This window comes from Convolutriloba macropyga, chromosome 5 (assembly GCF_964194025.1).
Source record: "Convolutriloba macropyga chromosome 5, txConMacr16.3, whole genome shotgun sequence".
Taxonomy (NCBI): Eukaryota; Metazoa; Xenacoelomorpha; order Acoela; family Convolutidae; genus Convolutriloba; species Convolutriloba macropyga.
The window spans coordinates 46,923,493-46,944,034 of record NC_134472.1 but is presented as its reverse complement, the minus strand read 5'-3'; the positions used below and the strand labels follow the sequence as shown (position 1 = coordinate 46,944,034).

General features: G+C 35.8%; 1 protein-coding gene across 2 annotated transcripts in view; it reads left to right on the top strand.

The window, feature by feature from the left end:
• Positions 1 to 20,542, top strand: part of LOC142339426 (cilia- and flagella-associated protein 43-like) — a 135,450-nt gene that overhangs the window by 99,945 nt on the left and 14,963 nt on the right. For both annotated transcript variants that reach the window (XM_075389452.1, XM_075389451.1), the window contains 4 exons: positions 15,876 to 15,988; positions 16,745 to 16,873; positions 17,226 to 17,424; positions 18,022 to 18,171. In XM_075389452.1, coding sequence (XP_075245567.1) covers positions 15,876 to 15,988; positions 16,745 to 16,873; positions 17,226 to 17,424; positions 18,022 to 18,171 — 591 coding nt within the window. The remainder of the gene's footprint in view (positions 1 to 15,875; positions 15,989 to 16,744; positions 16,874 to 17,225; positions 17,425 to 18,021; positions 18,172 to 20,542) is intronic.

Here is a 20,542-nt window from a genome sequence, read left to right as displayed (position 1 = left end):
CTATGACACTCCTACTTAGACCCTCAAATCATTTGAACAAGTCCTTGACTATGCTGAAAGAGACTTTTTATGAAACTGCATAATAATTTTTGAGCTCGAATTTGACAACGTATTAAGTACTTTTTTCTCAGAACAGCTAGATCAACAATTAGCCCTCCATTAGAACTTACTAGGACTATGACACTCCTACTTAGACCCTCAAATCATTTGGACAAGTCCTTGACTATGCTGAAAGAGACTTTTTATGAAACTGCATAAGAATAATTTTTGAGCTCGAAATTTGACAACGTATTAAGTACTTTTTTCTCAGACCAGCTAGATCAACAATTAGCCCTCCATTAGAACCTACTAGGACTATGACACTCCTACTTAGACCCTCAAATCATTTGAAGAAGTCCTTGACTATGCTGAAAGAGACTTTTTATGAAACTGCATAATAATTTTTGAGCTCGAATTTGACAACGTATTAAGTACTTTTTTCTCAGAACAGCTAGATCAACAATTAGCCCTCCATTAGAACTTACTAGGTCTATGACACTCCTACTTAGACCCTCAAATCATTTGGACAAGTCCTTGACTATGCTGAAAGAGACTTTTTATGAAACTGCATAAGAATAATTTTTGAGCTCGAAATTTGACAACGTATTAAGTACTTTTTTCTCAGAACAGCTAGATCAACAATTAGCCCTCCATTAGAACCTACTAGGACTATGACACTCCTACTTAGACCCTCAAATCATTTGAACAAGTCCTTGACTATGCTGAAAGAGACTTTTTATGAAACTGCGTAATAATTTTTGAGCTCGAAATTTGACAACGTATTAAGTACTTTTTTCTCAGACCAGCTAGATCAACAATTAGCCCTCCATTAGAACCTACTAGGACTATGACACTCCTACTTAGACCCTCAAATCATTTGGACAAGTCCTTGACTATGCTGAAAGAGACTTTTTATGAAACTGCATAAGAATAATTTTTGAGCTCGAAATTTGACAACGTATTAAGTACTTTTTTCTCAGAACAGCTAGATCAACAATTAGCCCTCCATTAGAACCTACTAGGACTATGACACTCCTACTTAGACCCTCAAATCATTTGAACAAGTCCTTGACTATGCTGAAAGAGACTTTTTATGAAACTGCATAATAATTTTTGAGCTCGAAATTTGACAACGTATTAAGTACTTTTTTCTCAGACCAGCTAGATCAACAATTAGCCCTCCATTAGAACCTACTAGGACTATGACACTCCTACTTAGACCCTCAAATCATTTGAACAAGTCCTTGACTATGCTGAAAGAGACTTTTTATGAAACTGCATAATAATTTTTGAGCTCGAAATTTGACAACGTATTAAGTACTTTTTTCTCAGAACAGCTAGATCAACAATTAGCCCTCCATTAGAACCTACTAGGACTATGACACTCCTACTTAGACCCTCAAATCATTTGGACAAGTCCTTGACTATGCTGAAAGAGACTTTTTATGAAACTGCATAAGAACAATTTTTGAGCTCGAAATTTGACAACGTATTAAGTACTTTTTTCTCAGAACAGCTAGATCAACAATTAGCCCTCCATTAGAACCTACTAGGACTATGACACTCCTACTTAGACCCTCAAATCATTTGAACAAGTCCTTGACTATGCTGAAAGAGACTTTTTATGAAACTGCATAATAATTTTTGAGCTCGAAATTTGACAACGTATTAAGTACTTTTTTCTCAGAACAGCTAGATCAACAATTAGCCCTCCATTAGAACCTACTAGGACTATGACACTCCTACTTAGACCCTCAAATCATTTGAACAAGTCCTTGACTATGCTGAAAGAGACTTTTTATGAAACTGCATAAAAATTTTTGAGCTCGAATTTGACAACGTATTAAGTACTTTTTTCTCAGAACAGCTAGATCAACAATTAGCCCTCCATTAGAACTTACTAGGACTATGACACTCCTACTTAGACCCTCAAATCATTTGGACAAGTCCTTGACTATGCTGAAAGAGACTTTTTATGAAACTGCATAAGAATAATTTTTGAGCTCGAAATTTGACAACGTATTAAGTACTTTTTTCTCAGACCAGCTAGATCAACAATTAGCCCTCCATTAGAACCTACTAGGACTATGACACTCCTACTTAGACCCTCAAATCATTTGAAGAAGTCCTTGACTATGCTGAAAGAGACTTTTTATGAAACTGCATAATAATTTTTGAGCTCGAATTTGACAACGTATTAAGTACTTTTTTCTCAGAACAGCTAGATCAACAATTAGCCCTCCATTAGAACTTACTAGGACTATGACACTCCTACTTAGACCCTCAAATCATTTGGACAAGTCCTTGACTATGCTGAAAGAGACTTTTTATGAAACTGCATAAGAATAATTTTTGAGCTCGAAATTTGACAACGTATTAAGTACTTTTTTCTCAGAACAGCTAGATCAACAATTAGCCCTCCATTAGAACCTACTAGGACTATGACACTCCTACTTAGACCCTCAAATCATTTGAACAAGTCCTTGACTATGCTGAAAGAGACTTTTTATGAAACTGCATAATAATTTTTGAGCTCGAAATTTGACAACGTATTAAGTACTTTTTTCTCAGACCAGCTAGATCAACAATTAGCCCTCCATTAGAACCTACTAGGACTATGACACTCCTACTTAGACCCTCAAATCATTTGAACAAGTCCTTGACTATGCTGAAAGAGACTTTTTATGAAACTGCATAATAATTTTTGAGCTCGAAATTTGACAACGTATTAAGTACTTTTTTCTCAGAACAGCTAGATCAACAATTAGCCCTCCATTAGAACCTACTAGGACTATGACACTCCTACTTAGACCCTCAAATCATTTGGACAAGTCCTTGACTATGCTGAAAGAGACTTTTTATGAAACTGCATAAGAATAATTTTTGAGCTCGAAATTTGACAACGTATTAAGTACTTTTTTCTCAGAACAGCTAGATCAACAATTAGCCCTCCATTAGAACCTACTAGGACTATGACACTCCTACTTAGACCCTCAAATCATTTGAACAAGTCCTTGACTATGCTGAAAGAGACTTTTTATGAAACTGCATAATAATTTTTGAGCTCGAAATTTGACAACGTATTAAGTACTTTTTTCTCAGAACAGCTAGATCAACAATTAGCCCTCCATTAGAACCTACTAGGACTATGACACTCCTACCTAGACCCTCAAATCATTTGGACAAGTCCTTGACTATGCTGAAAGAGACTTTTTATGAAACTGCATAATAATTTTTGAGCTCGAAATTTGACAACGTATTAAGTACTTTTTTCTCAGAACAGCTAGATCAACAATTAGCCCTCCATTAGAACCTACTAGGACTATGACACTCCTACTTAGACCCTCAAATCATTTGGACAAGTCCTTGACTATGCTGAAAGAGACTTTTTATGAAACTGCATAAGAATAATTTTTGAGCTCGAAATTTGACAACGTATTAAGTACTTTTTTCTCAGAACAGCTAGATCAACAATTAGCCCTCCATTAGAACCTACTAGGACTATGACACTCCTACTTAGACCCTCAAATCATTTGAACAAGTCCTTGACTATACTGAAAGAGACTTTTTATGAAACTGCAAAAGAATAATTTTTGAGCTCGAAATTTGACAACGTATTAAGTACTTTTTTCTCAGACCAGCTAGATCAACAATTAGCCCTCCATTAGAACCTACTAGGACTATGACACTCCTACTTAGACCCTCAAATCATTTGAACAAGTCCTTGACTATGCTGAAAGAGACTTTTTATGAAACTGCATAATAATTTTTGAGCTCGAATTTGACAACGTATTAAGTACTTTTTTCTCAGAACAGCTAGATCAACAATTAGCCCTCCATTAGAACTTACTAGGACTATGACACTCCTACTTAGACCCTCAAATCATTTGGACAAGTCCTTGACTATGCTGAAAGAGACTTTTTATGAAACTGCATAAGAATAATTTTTGAGCTCGAAATTTGACAACGTATTAAGTACTTTTTTCTCAGAACAGCTAGATCAACAATTAGCCCTCCATTAGAACCTACTAGGACTATGACACTCCTACTTAGACCCTCAAATCATTTGGACAAGTCCTTGACTATGCTGAAAGAGACTTTTTATGAAACTGCATAAGAATAATTTTTGAGCTCGAAATTTGACAACGTATTAAGTACTTTTTTCTCAGAACAGCTAGATCAACAATTAGCCCTCCATTAGAACCTACTAGGACTATGACACTCCTACTTAGACCCTCAAATCATTTGGACAAGTCCTTGACTATGCTGAAAGAGACTTTTTATGAAACTGCATAAGAATAATTTTTGAGCTCGAAATTTGACAACGTATTAAGTACTTTTTTCTCAGACCAGCTAGATCAACAATTAGCCCTCCATTAGAACCTACTAGGACTATGACACTCCTACTTAGACCCTCAAATCATTTGAACAAGTCCTTGACTATGCTGAAAGAGACTTTTTATGAAACTGCATAAGAATAATTTTTGAGCTCGAAATTTGACAACGTATTAAGTACTTTTTTCTCAGACCAGCTAGATCAACAATTAGCCCTCCATTAGAACCTACTAGGACTATGACACTCCTACTTAGACCCTCAAATCATTTGAACAAGTCCTTGACTATGCTGAAAAAGACTTTTTATGAATCTGCATAAGAATAATTTTTTGAGCTCGAAATTTGACAACGTATTAAGTACTTTTTTCTCAGACCAGCTAGATCAACAATTAGCCCTCCATTAGAACCTACTAGGACTATGACACTCCTACTTAGACCCTCAAATCATTTGAACAAGTCCTTGACTATGCTGAAAGAGACTTTTTATGAAACTGCATAAGAATAATTTTTGAGCTCGAAATTTGACAACGTATGAAGTACTTTTTTCTCAGACCAGCTAGATCAACAATTAGCCCTCCATTAGAACCTACTAGGACTATGACACTCCTACTTAGACCCTCAAATCATTTGAACAAGTCCTTGACTATACTGAAAGAGACTTTTTATGAAACTGCAAAAGAATAATTTTTGAGCTCGAAATTTGACAACGTATGAAGTACTTTTTTCTCAGACCAGCTAGATCAACAATTAGCCCTCCATTAGAACCTACTAGGACTATGACACTCCTACTTAGACCCTCAAATCATTTGAACAAGTCCTTGACTATACTGAAAGAGACTTTTTATGAAACTGCAAAAGAATAATTTTTGAGCTCGAAATTTGACAACGTATTAAGTACTTTTTTCTCAGACCAGCTAGATCAACAATTAGCCCTCCATTAGAACCTACTAGGACTATGACACTCCTACTTAGACCCTCAAATCATTTGAACAAGTCCTTGACTATGCTGAAAGAGACTTTTTATGAAACTGCATAAGAATAATTTTTGAGCTCGAAATTTGACAACGTATTAAGTACTTTTTTCTCAGACCAGCTAGATCAACAATTAGCCCTCCATTAGAACCTACTAGGACTATGACACTCCTACTTAGACCCTCAAATCATTTGAACAAGTCCTTGACTATGCTGAAAGAGACTTTTTATGAAACTGCATAAGAATAATTTTTGAGCTCGAAATTTGACAACGTATTAAGTACTTTTTTCTCAGACCAGCTAGATCAACAATTAGCCCTCCATTAGAACCTACTAGGACTATGACACTCCTACTTAGACCCTCAAATCATTTGAACAAGTCCTTGACTATACTGAAAGAGACTTTTTATGAAACTGCAAAAGAATAATTTTTGAGCTCGAAATTTGACAACGTATTAAGTACTTTTTTCTCAGACCAGCTAGATCAACAATTAGCCCTCCATTAGAACCTACTAGGACTATGACACTCCTACTTAGACCCTCAAATCATTTGAACAAGTCCTTGACCATACTGAAAGAGACTTTTTATGAAACTGCAAAAGAATAATTTTTGAGCTCGAAATTTGAAAACGTATTAAGTACTTTTTTCTCAGACCAGCTAGATCAACAATTAGCCCTCCATTAGAACCTACTAGGACTATGACACTCCTACTTAGACCCTCAAATCATTTGAACAAGTCCTTGACTATGCTGAAAGAGACTTTTTATGAAACTGCATAATAATTTTTGAGCTCGAAATTTGACAACGTATTAAGTACTTTTTTCTCAGACCAGCTAGATCAACAATTAGCCCTCCATTAGAACCTACTAGGACTATGACACTCCTACTTAGACCCTCAAATCATTTGAACAAGTCCTTGACTATACTGAAAGAGACTTTTTATGAAACTGCAAAAGAATAATTTTTGAGCTCGAAATTTGACAACGTATTAAGTACTTTTTTCTCAGACCAGCTAGATCAACAATTAGCCCTCCATTAGAACCTACTAAGACTATGACACTCCTACTTAGACCCTCAAATCATTTGAACAAGTCCTTGACTATACTGAAAGAGATTTATGAAACTGCAAAAGAATAATTTTTGAGCTCGAAATTTGACAACGTATTAAGTACTTTTTTCTCAGACCAGCTAGATCAACAATTAGCCCTCCATTAGAACCTACTAGGACTATGACACTCCTACTTAGACCCTCAAATCATTTGAACAAGTCCTTGACTATGCTGAAAGAGACTTTTTATGAAACTGCAAAAGAATAATTTTTGAGCTCGAAATTTGACAACGTATGAAGTACTTTTTTCTCAGACCAGCTAGATCAACAATTAGCCCTCCAATAGAACCTACTAGGACTATGACACTCCTACTTAGACCCTCAAATCATTTGAACAAGTCCTTGACTATACTGAAAGAGACTTTTTATGAAACTGCAAAAGAATAATTTTTGAGCTCGAAATTTGACAACGTATTAAGTACTTTTTTCTCAGACCAGCTAGATCAACAATTAGCCCTCCATTAGAACCTACTAGGACTATGACACTCCTACTTAGACCCTCAAATCATTTGAACAAGTCCTTGACTATACTGAAAGAGACTTTTCATGAAAACGCACAATAATAATTTTTGAGCTCGAAATTTGACAACGTATTTAGAACTTCTTTCACAGACCAGTCAGAGCAACAATTAGCCCTTTTTCAGAGCCTACTAGGCTATGACACTCCTAGGTAGAATATCAAAACGTTGAACAAGTCCTAAGCTGTAAAAACCGAAGCTGTGCGATGCACAGCAAACCAGACCAAAAAAAAAGCGGAAGCAAACAAAAAAAGCGCAAAAATGAAAAACCAAGAAGAGCGCAAAGCTTCAACGAACCTTCTTGCTTTGCAAGAACCATTCCCACGATGTGGGAACACGGACCGAAAAAAAACCGCAGCTCTGCGGTGCAGAGCAAACCAGACCGAAAGAAAGCAACAGCTAGCCAAGCTAGCTGGCAAAGAAGCGGGAAGAACTCACCTGGCAGGAGACGACAGCAGACAGAAGAGAAGCAAAACAAACTCTGAAAAAACATTTTGTTAGTATACATAAAAGAACATCAAAGACAACACACGAGACGCACGGCAACCCCACCCAAGCGACCGCTCCCCCCCCCCCCGGCGCCAAACCGCCACCCCCCCCCCCCAAACGACCCCCCCCCCCCAAAAAAACACCAACCGACCAACGCCAAATTTTGGCATGAGTTATGGAACATTGCCATGGAACTCAGAGAGCATGGAAATGCATTTTGCAATGGATACGAGAATAAGTTACGATGAAGTTACGTCACGAACGGACGTCAGAAACGTCCAAAATGACCCAAATTACGGTCGACTCGCGGGCTAATTTCACTACTTTTTGAAAAGAACACTATGTGACATGTATACCATTGAAACCGTCCTGAACTAAGCTGTTCATAGCACTAAACAAAATGAAAAAGTTCCCTCTATACACAGAGTTATTAGCAAAAATCGACCGAGTCCGATCGAAAATAGGGACGTTTCCCATGTTCGTACACAAATTTACAACTTCTGGTGAAAATTTTTTCAGGTTTCATTATATCAACAGAAAGCACGCATAACGAGCTCTCTGATTATGCAACTCAATGGGAAAAAAAATTCGTGTAGGCAGAGTTATTAAGATGGAGTCGTTGGTGCCAAATGCACCAAAAAAGGACTTGGATGACCCAAAATGCCCAACACCTTTATCAACGATTATGATTATAACAACCAAACATATATGGGGAGAATCCTCATTATCAGGGGAGTCTAAACAATCAACTCTCGGACAGTTTGATGACATTCAGAAGTGACAGCATGTGACCAGACCTGGCAGTCATCCTCTTCTGGGCTCAAAATGGGGTCAAGTTTACAGGGTAATTTCTCGAAAATGACCGAACAAAAACAAACACCGTTAGAACAGTTAATAGCACTGCTTGAGATACGCATCATATTAAAAAATGAGCCCAATCGGTGCATTCTTCAAGGAGCTATAGCAAAAATAAGGTACCGTACCAAATGACCCCAGAAGAGAGATACGCCAGATTCAGAGCTAAAATTCACCATCTGGACTACATAAAACTACATACAATATATATATGGGGAGACTCCCCACTAACTGTGGATTCTAAAACACTAAGATTTGTAACATAGTTCAAAGCTTCAAAGCTTCAACATAGTGTCAACGGATGGTGTCAACCGCTTCCGGGGCTAAAATCGAGGGCAAGTTTACTGGCTAATTTCTCTAAAACGGCATAACCAAAATAAACCCCCTTAACACAGTTTGTAGCACTGCTCGAGATACGCATCATATTAAAAAATGAACCCAATCGGTACATTCTTCGAGGAGTTATAGCAATTATAAGGTACCGTACCAAATGACCAAAAAAGCGGGGTGACCTGACTGCAGAGCTAAAATTGAACACCTAAACCTCTGAAAACGCTATACAAAGTATACATATTCGGAATCTACATTAGAGGGGCAGTTCAAAACACTAACTTTTACACCTGAACTTATAAAATTCAAAGATTCAAGAAGTCATCGGATGGTGTCATCCGCTTCTGGGGGTAAAATCGACGGCAACTTTACTGGCCAATTTCTCCAAAATGGCAGAACAAAAACAAACGCCCTTAGTACAGTTGGTAGCACTGCTTGAGATACGCATCATATTAAAAAATGAACCCAATCGGTACATTCTTCGAGGAGTAATAGCAATTATAAGGTACGGTACCAAATGACCAATAAAGCATGGTGACCTGACTTCAGAGCCAAATTTGACCATCTCAATTCCGTAAAATGCTATGGAAAATATATATGGGGATACTCCCCACTAACTGAGGATGCTAAAACACTAACATTTATTCCGCAAATCAGCTGTTTTGTTGTACCGAAATTTGGGTCATCCCGAATAGCCCAAAATTTCGACCTATTTCAACTTTGAACATTAATAACTTTTTGATTAGGCCGATTTGGGAAACCAATCAAACACTGCAAGCAAGAAGGGTTCAGTGCCAACAAAATGCGACCACTCCCGTTTGATTTGGTCCAGTACTTTAGAAGATATTAACAAAGTACTGTTCTGTACCCCATTTTTTGGGCTAAAATCGAAGCCCAAAATCTCAGGAACCGACGTAAAACAACGTGAAACAGCGTTCCCGGCGTATTTGTGGGTGTAATTCTGGTCCAGTTCCACGTTTTAGGTCACGGCAAACCTTCATGGTGAGGTGGGAAAAAATTTCCCACCTCACCATGAAGGTTATGGTGTTTTGTGTGTTTTGACATAAAACAACATCCACAGAAATTTGATGAAATCGTGAAAAAAGAAAAATTGTTGAATTAACCCCATTGTTTGATACAATTAGCTTCAACAACCTAAATGGTGCCTAGAAAACACAAATTGAACGCCGAAAAACCTGTTTATTGCGCAAAACACCACTAATCGGTTAAAATTTCAGAATTGTTATTTTTTCCAGCGTTCACTGTTAAATAACCCTTTCACACAAAACTTTTAGGATGGCGATCAACAATTCTATCAAAGACGGGTTTAAGAGGAAGAGAATGCGCTCTAAATTACCCATTTTGATTCTAATTTGACAGAGAAACAAGTAAAAAGGTACAAAAACAGAGTGCCTTTTTTATGCGACGAAATATACTTCGTTCCTCAGCATTTGCAGACTCTTCCAGAACATCCACCGTAAATATCTAAATTCACCCGGGCATTAGCTGTTCTTAGACCTGGAAAGATCAAAACCAATTAAGAGAAACTTTTCACTGCGAAAAAGCTGCTTTAAGTAGCGTCTCCTAATGTTTTCCACACAAAAAAATTTGATAAATTGTCATTTCAGGAGAAAACTGTTGTAGTTATCCATTACCAATAGCTATTAGAAGTCTTTCAAGAAGATAATGATGTAAAATTAAAGAAACAAACAATAGCACACGAAAGAGGCGTCAAAAAAACTAAAAAGAATCAATTACAATTGAAAAACAAGTCGGAACTTTTTTAAAGACTTTACTTAATTTTTCTAGTTCTTAAAGTGCAGCATAGTTCGAGTGCTGCGTTCTGTCAACAATTGAAGTTTTGAAGTTGTATGACTTTGATAGACATTATGAGGACTAGGGTGAAATGAAAATTTGATGTTTGAGTTCACTTGCGATACAAAAGATTTCCTTCGGGTTATTAGGGATGAAAGAAGGTTACTTGAAATCTTATTAGTTTTAAAACTAAAAAAACGACAAAATGAGGTTACGATTGTTACGATATCTGAACTGTTGAATTTATTTCACTTGTATGCTTAATAAAGAGCGAAAATCTATTGAAAAAGTATCAAAAACTATCCTTGATAAACTTTACCCTCACTTATTTACAACATTTAAAATTCAAAAAACTTTCAATGTGTCGCAATTTTTCCTCAATTTTTGATCCCTAATTCCCATTTCAATATTGTTTTGGCTTCAAAAGAGGTCCCATTTGGCTACAGAATGAGTTTAAAAGGGATAAAAAGGTTTGAGACATATGCGCATTTAGCATTTTCGGCAGGTACCTATTTTATCAGCGATATACGATGTTATCGCAACACAAAACGCATGGTTGACTATTTTGCAGACACTACGTGTTTTATCACTCTCAACTGATTACTGACTATTGTTTCTTGTAGTACTTGCTACCTAATAAGGACTCAATATGATGGGACAATAGGAAAATATTTTGTACAGAACAAAAATTCGAATAAAAAATTATATATCATAAGCTGGAACGCACTAGAAGCTTTTATTTGACCTTTTGATTGTTTACCACTTCACTCACCTTTGGCGAGAAGAGATTGAACTATTTAAACGATCATTGAACTGTTTTCATGAAAACGAGTATTTGAAACAGGTTATCGACGCTAAAATCTATATAAAAATAAAAATATTGTTTTTATTTCAAGTTTGGCTGTCAATAATTTTTTTTACTGGCATGAATGAAAAAAGCAGCGAGCAGGGTAAACATGAACTGTTTGATGCCATCAAAATGCGACTATGCCGAACAGATTTGGTACAGTACCTCAGGAGATTTTAACAAATCCCTAAGTATACCCCATTTTTCCAGCTCTTCTTAGAGACCAAAAATGCCGAAAAAACTCTTGACATTGTTAAAAGGTTCCTCTAGCGGGTTTCTGGGAGTAATTTCAGTCCATCTTTGCGTTCCGAGTGGAGTCAAACCTTCATGGTAAGATGGGAAAAAGTTTCCCGCCTCGCCATGAAAGTTATGGTGTTTTATCAGTTTTGATACAAAACAACATACACCGAAATTTGACAAAATCAAAAAGATAGAAAAATTGTTGAAAAACCAGCAACCATTGATATAGCCAAATTAAGGGGTTGAGTATTGTCTGGAAAACACAAATTGCACGCAAAAAAAATTTGTTCGATTACAAAAAGCACACCTCAGCCAATAGAATCTGAGATCTGACACTGTTTTCAGTAATGAATCTTGAATAACCGTTCAATAACAAATTTTCATGACAAACAAATTACATTGCATGCAGTAACAACTTAAGCGCCAACAATTGCGCTGCTGATTAGCCAGTTAGATGCCAAAACTATTAAGACGTTCAAAAAATATAAAACCTTGATTTTCTTTTTTTTAAAGCGATCAAATGCATTTACTGTTGCTAATTTGAAGATTCTTCTTAAATAATTCTTGTAAATTGTTTAAACTATCACATTGTAGAACTGCAAGACGGCTCTTGCTGTTGTGAATGCCCGAGAGTAACTGACTTTTCAAATGAGCCAAAACTTGAATAAAAAATTTTCTTCTGAAACCAGAACAGATTTAATTGAACCGAACGCAAACCAAACACATTAATTTTTCTTTTCTTTCCTATAAACTGTGGGCCTGTTTTTAGGTATTTTTTCACCAGCTACTGTGGATATTTGGAACTGAATTTTTTTCTGGATGATTAATGACATGAACTGCAGAAGATATCATTAGACTTCCAAAGTTCTGCACGGCCTCACAAGTGGCGTAACAGGTTTTTGCTATTTCTAACTAATTCAAAGTAAAATTTGTGAACATTAGGTGTACCTGCTGAGCAAATTAATGTCTGAAAAAATATTTTGGAAAAATTTCAAAACTTGGTACGGCCTTATACGGCGCCGTACTAAGTTTTTTAGTTTTTCATAGATGTGAAAAGTGCCAAAAATTATTGAAAAAATGACTTGCATGAGATAATCGTTGTTTTTAAAACCAATTTAGGAAGGTAGACTTTAAAAATTGGCAATTACATCAATTAGATACGGTGTCGTAGAAAACCTATTACGGCCTTATGCGGTGCCGTACAAAGTTTTGTAAGTTTTCTAAGGCAGCGTATGAGTCTTAGTAAGTTTTCAAAGTTTCCTCTAAGGTGGTCAACCTGGGAAATTTGACAACGTGTTAAGTACTTCTATCTCAGACCACCTAGAAAGATAAACCCTTCTGATTTAGAACCCATTTGGACATTGGCACTCCTACTTAGGCCCTCAATTGATTTGAACAAGTCCTTCACTATATTGAAAAACACTTTTTGTTAAACTGTATAAAGATGGTATTTTGAGTGCGATATCTGACAACGTGTTAAGTACTTCTAACTCAAACCACCTAGAACGATAATTCCTTCTCATTTAGAACCCATTTGGACTTTCCCACTCCTACTTAGGCCCTCAATTGATTTGAACAAGTCCTTCACTATATTGAAAAACACTTTTTGTTAAACTGTATAAAGATGTTATTTTGAGTGCGAAATCTGACAACGTGTTAAGTACTTCTATCTCAGACCAACTAGAACAAAAATTCTTTCTGATTTAGAACCCATTTGGACTTTCCCACTCCTACTTAGGCCCTCAATTGATTTGAACAAGTCCTTCACTATATTGAAAAACACTTTATGTTAAACTGTATAAAGATGGTATTTTGAGTGCGATATCTGACAACGTTTTAAGTACTTCTAACTCAAACCACCTAGAACGATAATTCCTTCTCATTTGGAACCCATTTGGACTTTCCCACTCCTACTTAGGCCCTCAATTGACTTGAACAAGTCCTTCACTGTAATGAGAAACACTTTTTGTTAAACTGTATAAAGATAGTATTTTGAGCGCAAAGTCTTACGTGTTAAGTTCCTTTTTCTCAGCACTCATAAAAATACCAATTTTTGCAAAATTTTTGCGTAACTGCCTTTTGAATTTTTTTGAGCACTCACTGAAAGTTTTTTTGGTTTTTGATGTAGTGTAGGTCGACAAATATTAGCTCAAATTGCTTCATATAAGGATTATTGTAAAGCTTTTGTAATAAACTTCAACATTTTGTTTGATAATTTTACTAAAATTAAACAATTATGTACTGCAGAAAGTTATTAAAAAAAATTAAGGTAAGCTAAGGTAATTTTACCTTAACACAGTTCAGGTATTTTTTTTACCTTAACTCAAGTTAAGGTAAGGTTAAGGTAACTTTTACCTTAATTTTTCCTTAACAAAGGTTTACCTTAACTGCGTTAAGGTAAATTTACCTGAACTTTTTTTAGTGTGTAAGGATTGTGATTCCTTAGAAAGCTTGTCAAGTTTAGAATTTCGAATTAAAAGATTTTTCTGAATTGTTTGCTCTGAGGAGTTACACAGGTTTAACGATTTTGAACATTCAGTTTTTTCCCTTTTTTCATAAAGAATGTATCAAATATCTCAAATATGCCTATTTCGCCCACTTTGTCGAGTTTGACCGGTGGTACAGACATGAAAACATGACAAATCTTACTTTACTCAGATATGGGCTAATTTTGCCTCCGTTTCTCAAGAAAATTTCTGAAATAACAGTTTTGCGGTCTTTCGGTAATTTAAACCGATAGTTATAAAAGTTGCATAATTTATTTTTGATATATTAAGATTTTTGTTAGTCAAAAACTTATTATAAATCATTTTTTTTAAAACAGTTGTGTTTTGAACAGCTGAGCAGCGATGGAGAGGCAAGTTATGCTCTCATCGTTGAGTTTTGAAAAAAGGATGAAAAAGAATTCAGATTGAATTCGGCTCGTTTGAATTTTTTTTGCAATTTTTCATCTGAATAACTATAAAGTAGTTTCTCATTTACTTGTTTAATTAATTAGAGCTTCCCATGCTTTCCATTGAGGTCTAATGAAACAATATTGTGTTTCACGAGTAAAGTTCATGGTTTTTATGGCTCCAACAAATTGTTTTCGTTAATTTTTATTGGGTTCAAGACATTTTAAAGCAATTGATGTTCGTTTTGTAGTCTTATGACTGATTCAATTTAATGTAATTTTTAACTGGGTATCTAGAGAGCTATTAAAGAAGTTTAAACTATTAATCATTTAGTTTTGATATAATGACGTCTTTGTCAAATTAAATATTTCGTTAACATTGGGTTATTTATTTTATTGTTTTAATGGAGAAGCAGCAGGAGCAAGATGCTAGTTGTGTCCAGCTAGTTGGTCTAGTTGTGGAATCTAATTGTTCAAAAATTCAGATTTGATTGGGGCGATGTATATGTTTTTTAAATACTTTTGACCTTTTTTTGTTTCTTTAATGTTATTTACAGACCAGAATGAATTCAAACCTCTATTTTTGACAGCGCAATTTTACAGGCAAAAGGGAAAAGGGTGGCAGATAAACGTACCTCACCTGTATCTGCTCTTTTTTTAGTCGTGTGACATTCTTAATTACAGGTCCTAATTGTTTTGCTATATCAATGAAGCCATTGAATTGTTTCTGTTGACAGCTACTTCCTTTCATAACTTTGAAGTTTTTGTTTCGAAAAAGTGTAAACGCATTTTCTGACTTTGTCCTTTTTGTTTTTTGTCTACATGTTAATTATTCTCAATAAAGGTGGTTCCCATATCTTTTCGGGTATTAAGCATGTCCTTTTATTTAGTTTACGTTTAATCCAATGTTATTTTAACGTTCTCATTAATATTTTTCAAAAAAAAAAATGGATAGACATTGAGTTTTGGTCGTAAGTAATGCTTGTTGTTTTTATTTGATTTTTGTTGTTTGTCGTGTCTCTTACTCTCCCTAATGGCAGTTATCATCGGCCCTCTAGTGAGTTATCGTTTTATTTGTATAGTGGTTAGAGCTTAAGGCTATTTTTTAAATGGATAAACCAATTATTTTCGAACAATAAAGGATTTTTAAAAAATTTTCTATCTCTTTCTCATTTGTGAACAATTAAGTAAAAAAAGTGGTTGAGTGGGGTCGAAACCTTATGTGCGAATGCAAATTACCTGGCCTCCTTGTTTAACTGTGTCATGATCTCTTTTCTACTAACCCGCTTTGTTTGGTTTTTATTCGGTGAAATGTGTCTATTTTACATCGGATTTCGAATGTTACATCGGTTTTTCCGCTTAAAACTGTTTTTTTTTATCAGATCCAACAATTTGTGTACTCCGTCGCATCTGTTTAGTCGCATGATGTTTAGATCAAACTGCGGGCTCAGAGAATGGCGGAGATAGACGCGTTCCTCAAAAGGAGAGGAGAGGATGAAAAGGCAGTGTCTGAGAAAGTGGAACGACTGCAGACCAGCCTACAAAAGTTAGTTCAATGGCTCATTCTAACGGTGATATTTCATTTTGAAAGTGTTTCGATTTTGAAAATTAACATACTAGGTATTATGGACAATTAAAACAGAGTTTCATGCTTAAGATTACCATAAGTTACAAACAGTCATCAAAATTCTAGTTTTGCTTTGTTTAGGGATAATTTCGATTTTGTTCCAATAAGAGATATGGTACTCAGCGTACGTAAAATATATAAAATAATAAACTAGGTTTTTACGGTTTTCACTTGAAAGCAAGTGACTGATTTTAAAAAATTAACTGATGCCTGCTGCTATCCATAAGCATTGATGATTACTTTGTAGTTATCAAAAATCAGTTGTCACTAATATCAATGCCGCGACCGCTAGAATTAGCTTCAGGGGTGATCAAAATTGTATTTTTTTGTTAATTTACTACTTATTATCAGACGAGTAGGTCCATTATTATAAATCCGCAGTGTGAATTTGGTAAATCTTGTTTAAAGGTGCTTTTCATTTTTTTACAGCTTTATATATCTTGCCATGGCATGGTTAATATTTCGTGGTTATCTTGTCAAGATCTTAGTTCTTGACAGCCATGCAAATGTCTTGCAAGTTTGAACAAATCTTGATATTTTCATGGTAAGGACCATGTCATGATCTTGGCATAATTTAACAAGATTTGGAATGTTTCTTATCAAGGTGTACCAAGTTTCAGTTCACTGGGCCGCTGGATTGGTGAGTTCTTGTCCCAATAATCAACTGTTGTATAGGGTTCGTGATGAGAAGCAGAGTAGGATGATGAATCTGGAGGTGCAGCTGTTGATGAGACAGGGACAGGTGGAGGTGGAGGCAAAGGAGGACTTCATCCATGACTTCCAGGACTCCATTCTAATTCACAGGTATACTATGGAACCACATCATATAGCACCGCGAAAGCTGAATTATCTCGGTATAATTTAACTGGAAAAAATTTATACTTTTGTTGAAAAGGTCAGTAAATGTCTGACTTCTCAGGCTTTTTATGCAGGCGATTCAAGAAAAACACTAAATCTCATTAGAATCCTATTATTATTTCACCTGTTTTTGAACTTATTATTAATGTGTATCGAGATCTTGATGAGGCCGTTTAAGTTTTCTGAGTATGTTAGAATAAAAACAACAAAAATTCTAATGGAAGTATCAAATTCTGCTTCACTGAGCAAGAATATGTATTCATTTATCGTCTGTGATCATCTCGCATTTTTTGTACAGAGGTGTCGTTGAGAACCTAAATGGCAAGATTAGCAAGCTGGGAGGGGAGAAGATAGAGAGCATGAATGAGAGTAAAGACTTCCGGAAGGGTATCTACCAGCTGGAGTGGGAGAGGAAGAAGATGATCATGGAGATTGAAGACCTCCTTCAGAAGGCCAAAGATATCCAGAGACTCAAAGTCACCAAGGAACTCCAGTTTGTAAGTATCAACTATGCCAGCATACGGCTTTCTTTTCTCATCATTTTCTTATTTTGCCTCCATTATGACACAGGATAAATTTTGATTTACAATAATGTTTCTAAATTTATATCTGGTTTGAATGGTAAAATTTAGCCCAACGGTTAAAATAAATTAAATTTACTGGTTCGAAAAAATGACACAGAGACTTTGTCTGAGCATCTTGAATTGAAGCGGCTAAGGTAAGAAGGAAGTAGGGAATAATTATGGAAGATGATCTTTTCATCTTATTTATTTTGTTAAAAAGAAGTAAGATTAGTAATATAATGTGTGTAATTTGTTCCTCCCAAACTAAGTTTGTCGCATTCATTTGTGTGTCATGCTGGTCTGTTTTAATTCATTTTATTGTCTGGAGAATCTGACTAAGGGCTCCCTTCTAGTCGTAGTGGGTTCGAAGTCTACCACCTGAAAGGCTTCAATCTGACTACCAAAGTCAGTCATACTCCATTCGATCCACGTCATTTGGTTAAATTTTTATAAGTTCTATCTCATCAGGTCAAGTTTGATCCTTGTTTCCCCTTCTTTAAAGGTTGTTCATATGAGATGTGTTGATTGCAGTACTTGAATGACGACGATGACGATGACAAGAAGAGTGAGAAGAAGGCGAAGGAGATTGGCATTCTGGAGAAGACTATCGCATCGACTCTCGAACAGCACCAGAGGCGTCTGGATGTCAAGAAGGACGAGGTCAGACGACTCAAGAGAAAGGTAAGTCAATTTGCATCAATCGCGTATTCACTCATCTGAACATAGAAGAAATGAATTGTAGATTTGAGCGATAAGCAGCGCAAGTTCTCGTTCTCAACTCTGATTTTTTACTATCACTTGAAACTTACAGGAGCTTTTCCGCGGTTGATAAATATGGAAAATTGAAAAAAGCTAGCTGTTTGAGTTCATTGTCGAATGTATATGGTGGTGTTTGCAGAAAAGAATATAATTTGAAAATTTGTGGTACCAACTCTCCTGTTCAAACACCAACAAATAATAAATACCGTAACATTCGTTAAAATGAAAAGGATTGAAGTACGGGAAAACTTTGCAAGTCTATTATTCTAAGTAACCGATAGCGTTCAGGCCCTTGTAGTGCTCTTACAATTCAAACTTGGAGGCAATAGTTTGTATTGTAAAGGAATAAGCAAGTTCGATTCCGAGTTTGAGGTCTCAACTATGGCCTAAAGGTAGGAAGAAAATAGTTTATGAATTAGGTAGCACTTTGATTGGGAAGTATACTAAATTCCCAATACAACTAAGTTTTACAAAGAGAGAAATCTATAACCCTAGGAACTACTATGTTCTGATGATGGAAAGAAGCTCAACGTTTTTCACTCCACGACCCTACCAGACCAGTAGCCACAGTTTTAAAAGGAACGTAGAATATAGTGCGCGTCGGGTACTTCAAGGTTACGGCAGACCGTTTTGATTGTCTACTTAGTTCGCCCTTCCATGCTACATGGAATAATCCTATTAGTCAAGTCGTCAATGAGCAGGCAACCCTACCCTCAGAGGGCCCTCACTGCTAAATACAATTGCTTTTCGGGCCTTTTTCTTATCCCATTTTCCTGACTATAAGTTGATTGGCAACGTAATTTCGTTGTTCTAATTGGAACAGTCTTTCCTTATTTACGATTTTTCTAAGTTCTAAGGAACAGTCGATAAAGTCGGTGTAGACTCAGAGACCAAACAGAGAATTAGAGGAAACAGTTGTGTCGCGAGTTAAAATTTTTCATTTGAAAAATACCTTAAAGAGCCTGAACTTGGATCCATTACATGTGTTTTTCTCTATCCTTACGTGTTAAATGTGGTCCAAAAAATACGTTCCTGGCCCTTTTGTTCATGATTACGTATTAAATAACCTTCGAATTATGATTTTAGTACAATCTCAAAGTGTTTCGTTATCGGGTCTGAAAAGATAATTGTTTTAAATTTGGTTCCAATTTACTTTGAGAAAATCACGTTTTGACTCTAGTTTTCCTCTATAAAAACAACTATACATTTCTCTTCAGCTTGTTTTTGGAGTTCATTCGTTAAAACAGTTCATCGATAAAATTCAAGGTGTGTCCGTTTTTTTTCAACTTTTGTTTTTCTGTAATTCTTAATTTTTAACTGCTACCGAAGGTATTGCTTATTGACTATGTAAATTTTTTCCATAAATTGACAAAGAAATTACCACACATTTGGACAATTTCTGGCACTTTTGTTGTTCGTTGTCTATATTCGGCTGTTAGAATATCGTTTTTTTCCGATGTGCACTTTTAGAATTCCTTTTAGTTCGGACCTCATACTGCATCATTATATCATTATATGCGGGCTCTTTGTTTGTCCACTTCTATGAGGAGAATTTTCAATTTGTGCCTCTGCATTTTAATAGATTTTAATAGATTTAATAGATTGATGGGTCAGGAAATGCTCACCTGAACCCCAGTTGTGGTAATCATTAGGATAAGAATTGATCGTAGATGTAAATGGCATCCAACACCAATAAAGATCATATTGCGTCGTTTTACGCTCAAAGTTCATTTTCGTGTGAAATCATTTTTATTGATGGTTTAATAGCCGCAATGCAATTGCTGGGGCTATTATTGAACTCATCTTTTTTTCAAGTTAGCCTAATCAGTCCCCAATTCTACTTTTCAATAATTAAATCTGCTTCCGTGACGTCATTTTTTACGATCGTGGTAAGAATATATGGGCGCATCGTATAATGAATGATTTTGATCATACATGATTGACCTCACTAAATCAAAGTATCTTTTTTATGCTTATGAAATAGGTAGCACTTTATTTGGGAAGTATACCAAATTCCCAATACAACTAAGTTTTACAAAGAGAGAAATCTATAACCCTAGGAACTACTATGTTCTGATGATGGAAAGAAGCTCAACGTTTTTCACACCACGACCCTACCAGACCAGTAGCCACAGTTTTAAAAGGAAGGTAGAATCTAGTGCGCGTCGAGTACTTCAAGGTTACGGCAGACCGTTTTGATTGTCTACTTAGTTCGCCCTTCCATGCTACATGGAATAATCCTATTAGTCAAGTCGTCAATGAGCAGGCAACCCTACCCTCAGAGGGCCCTCAC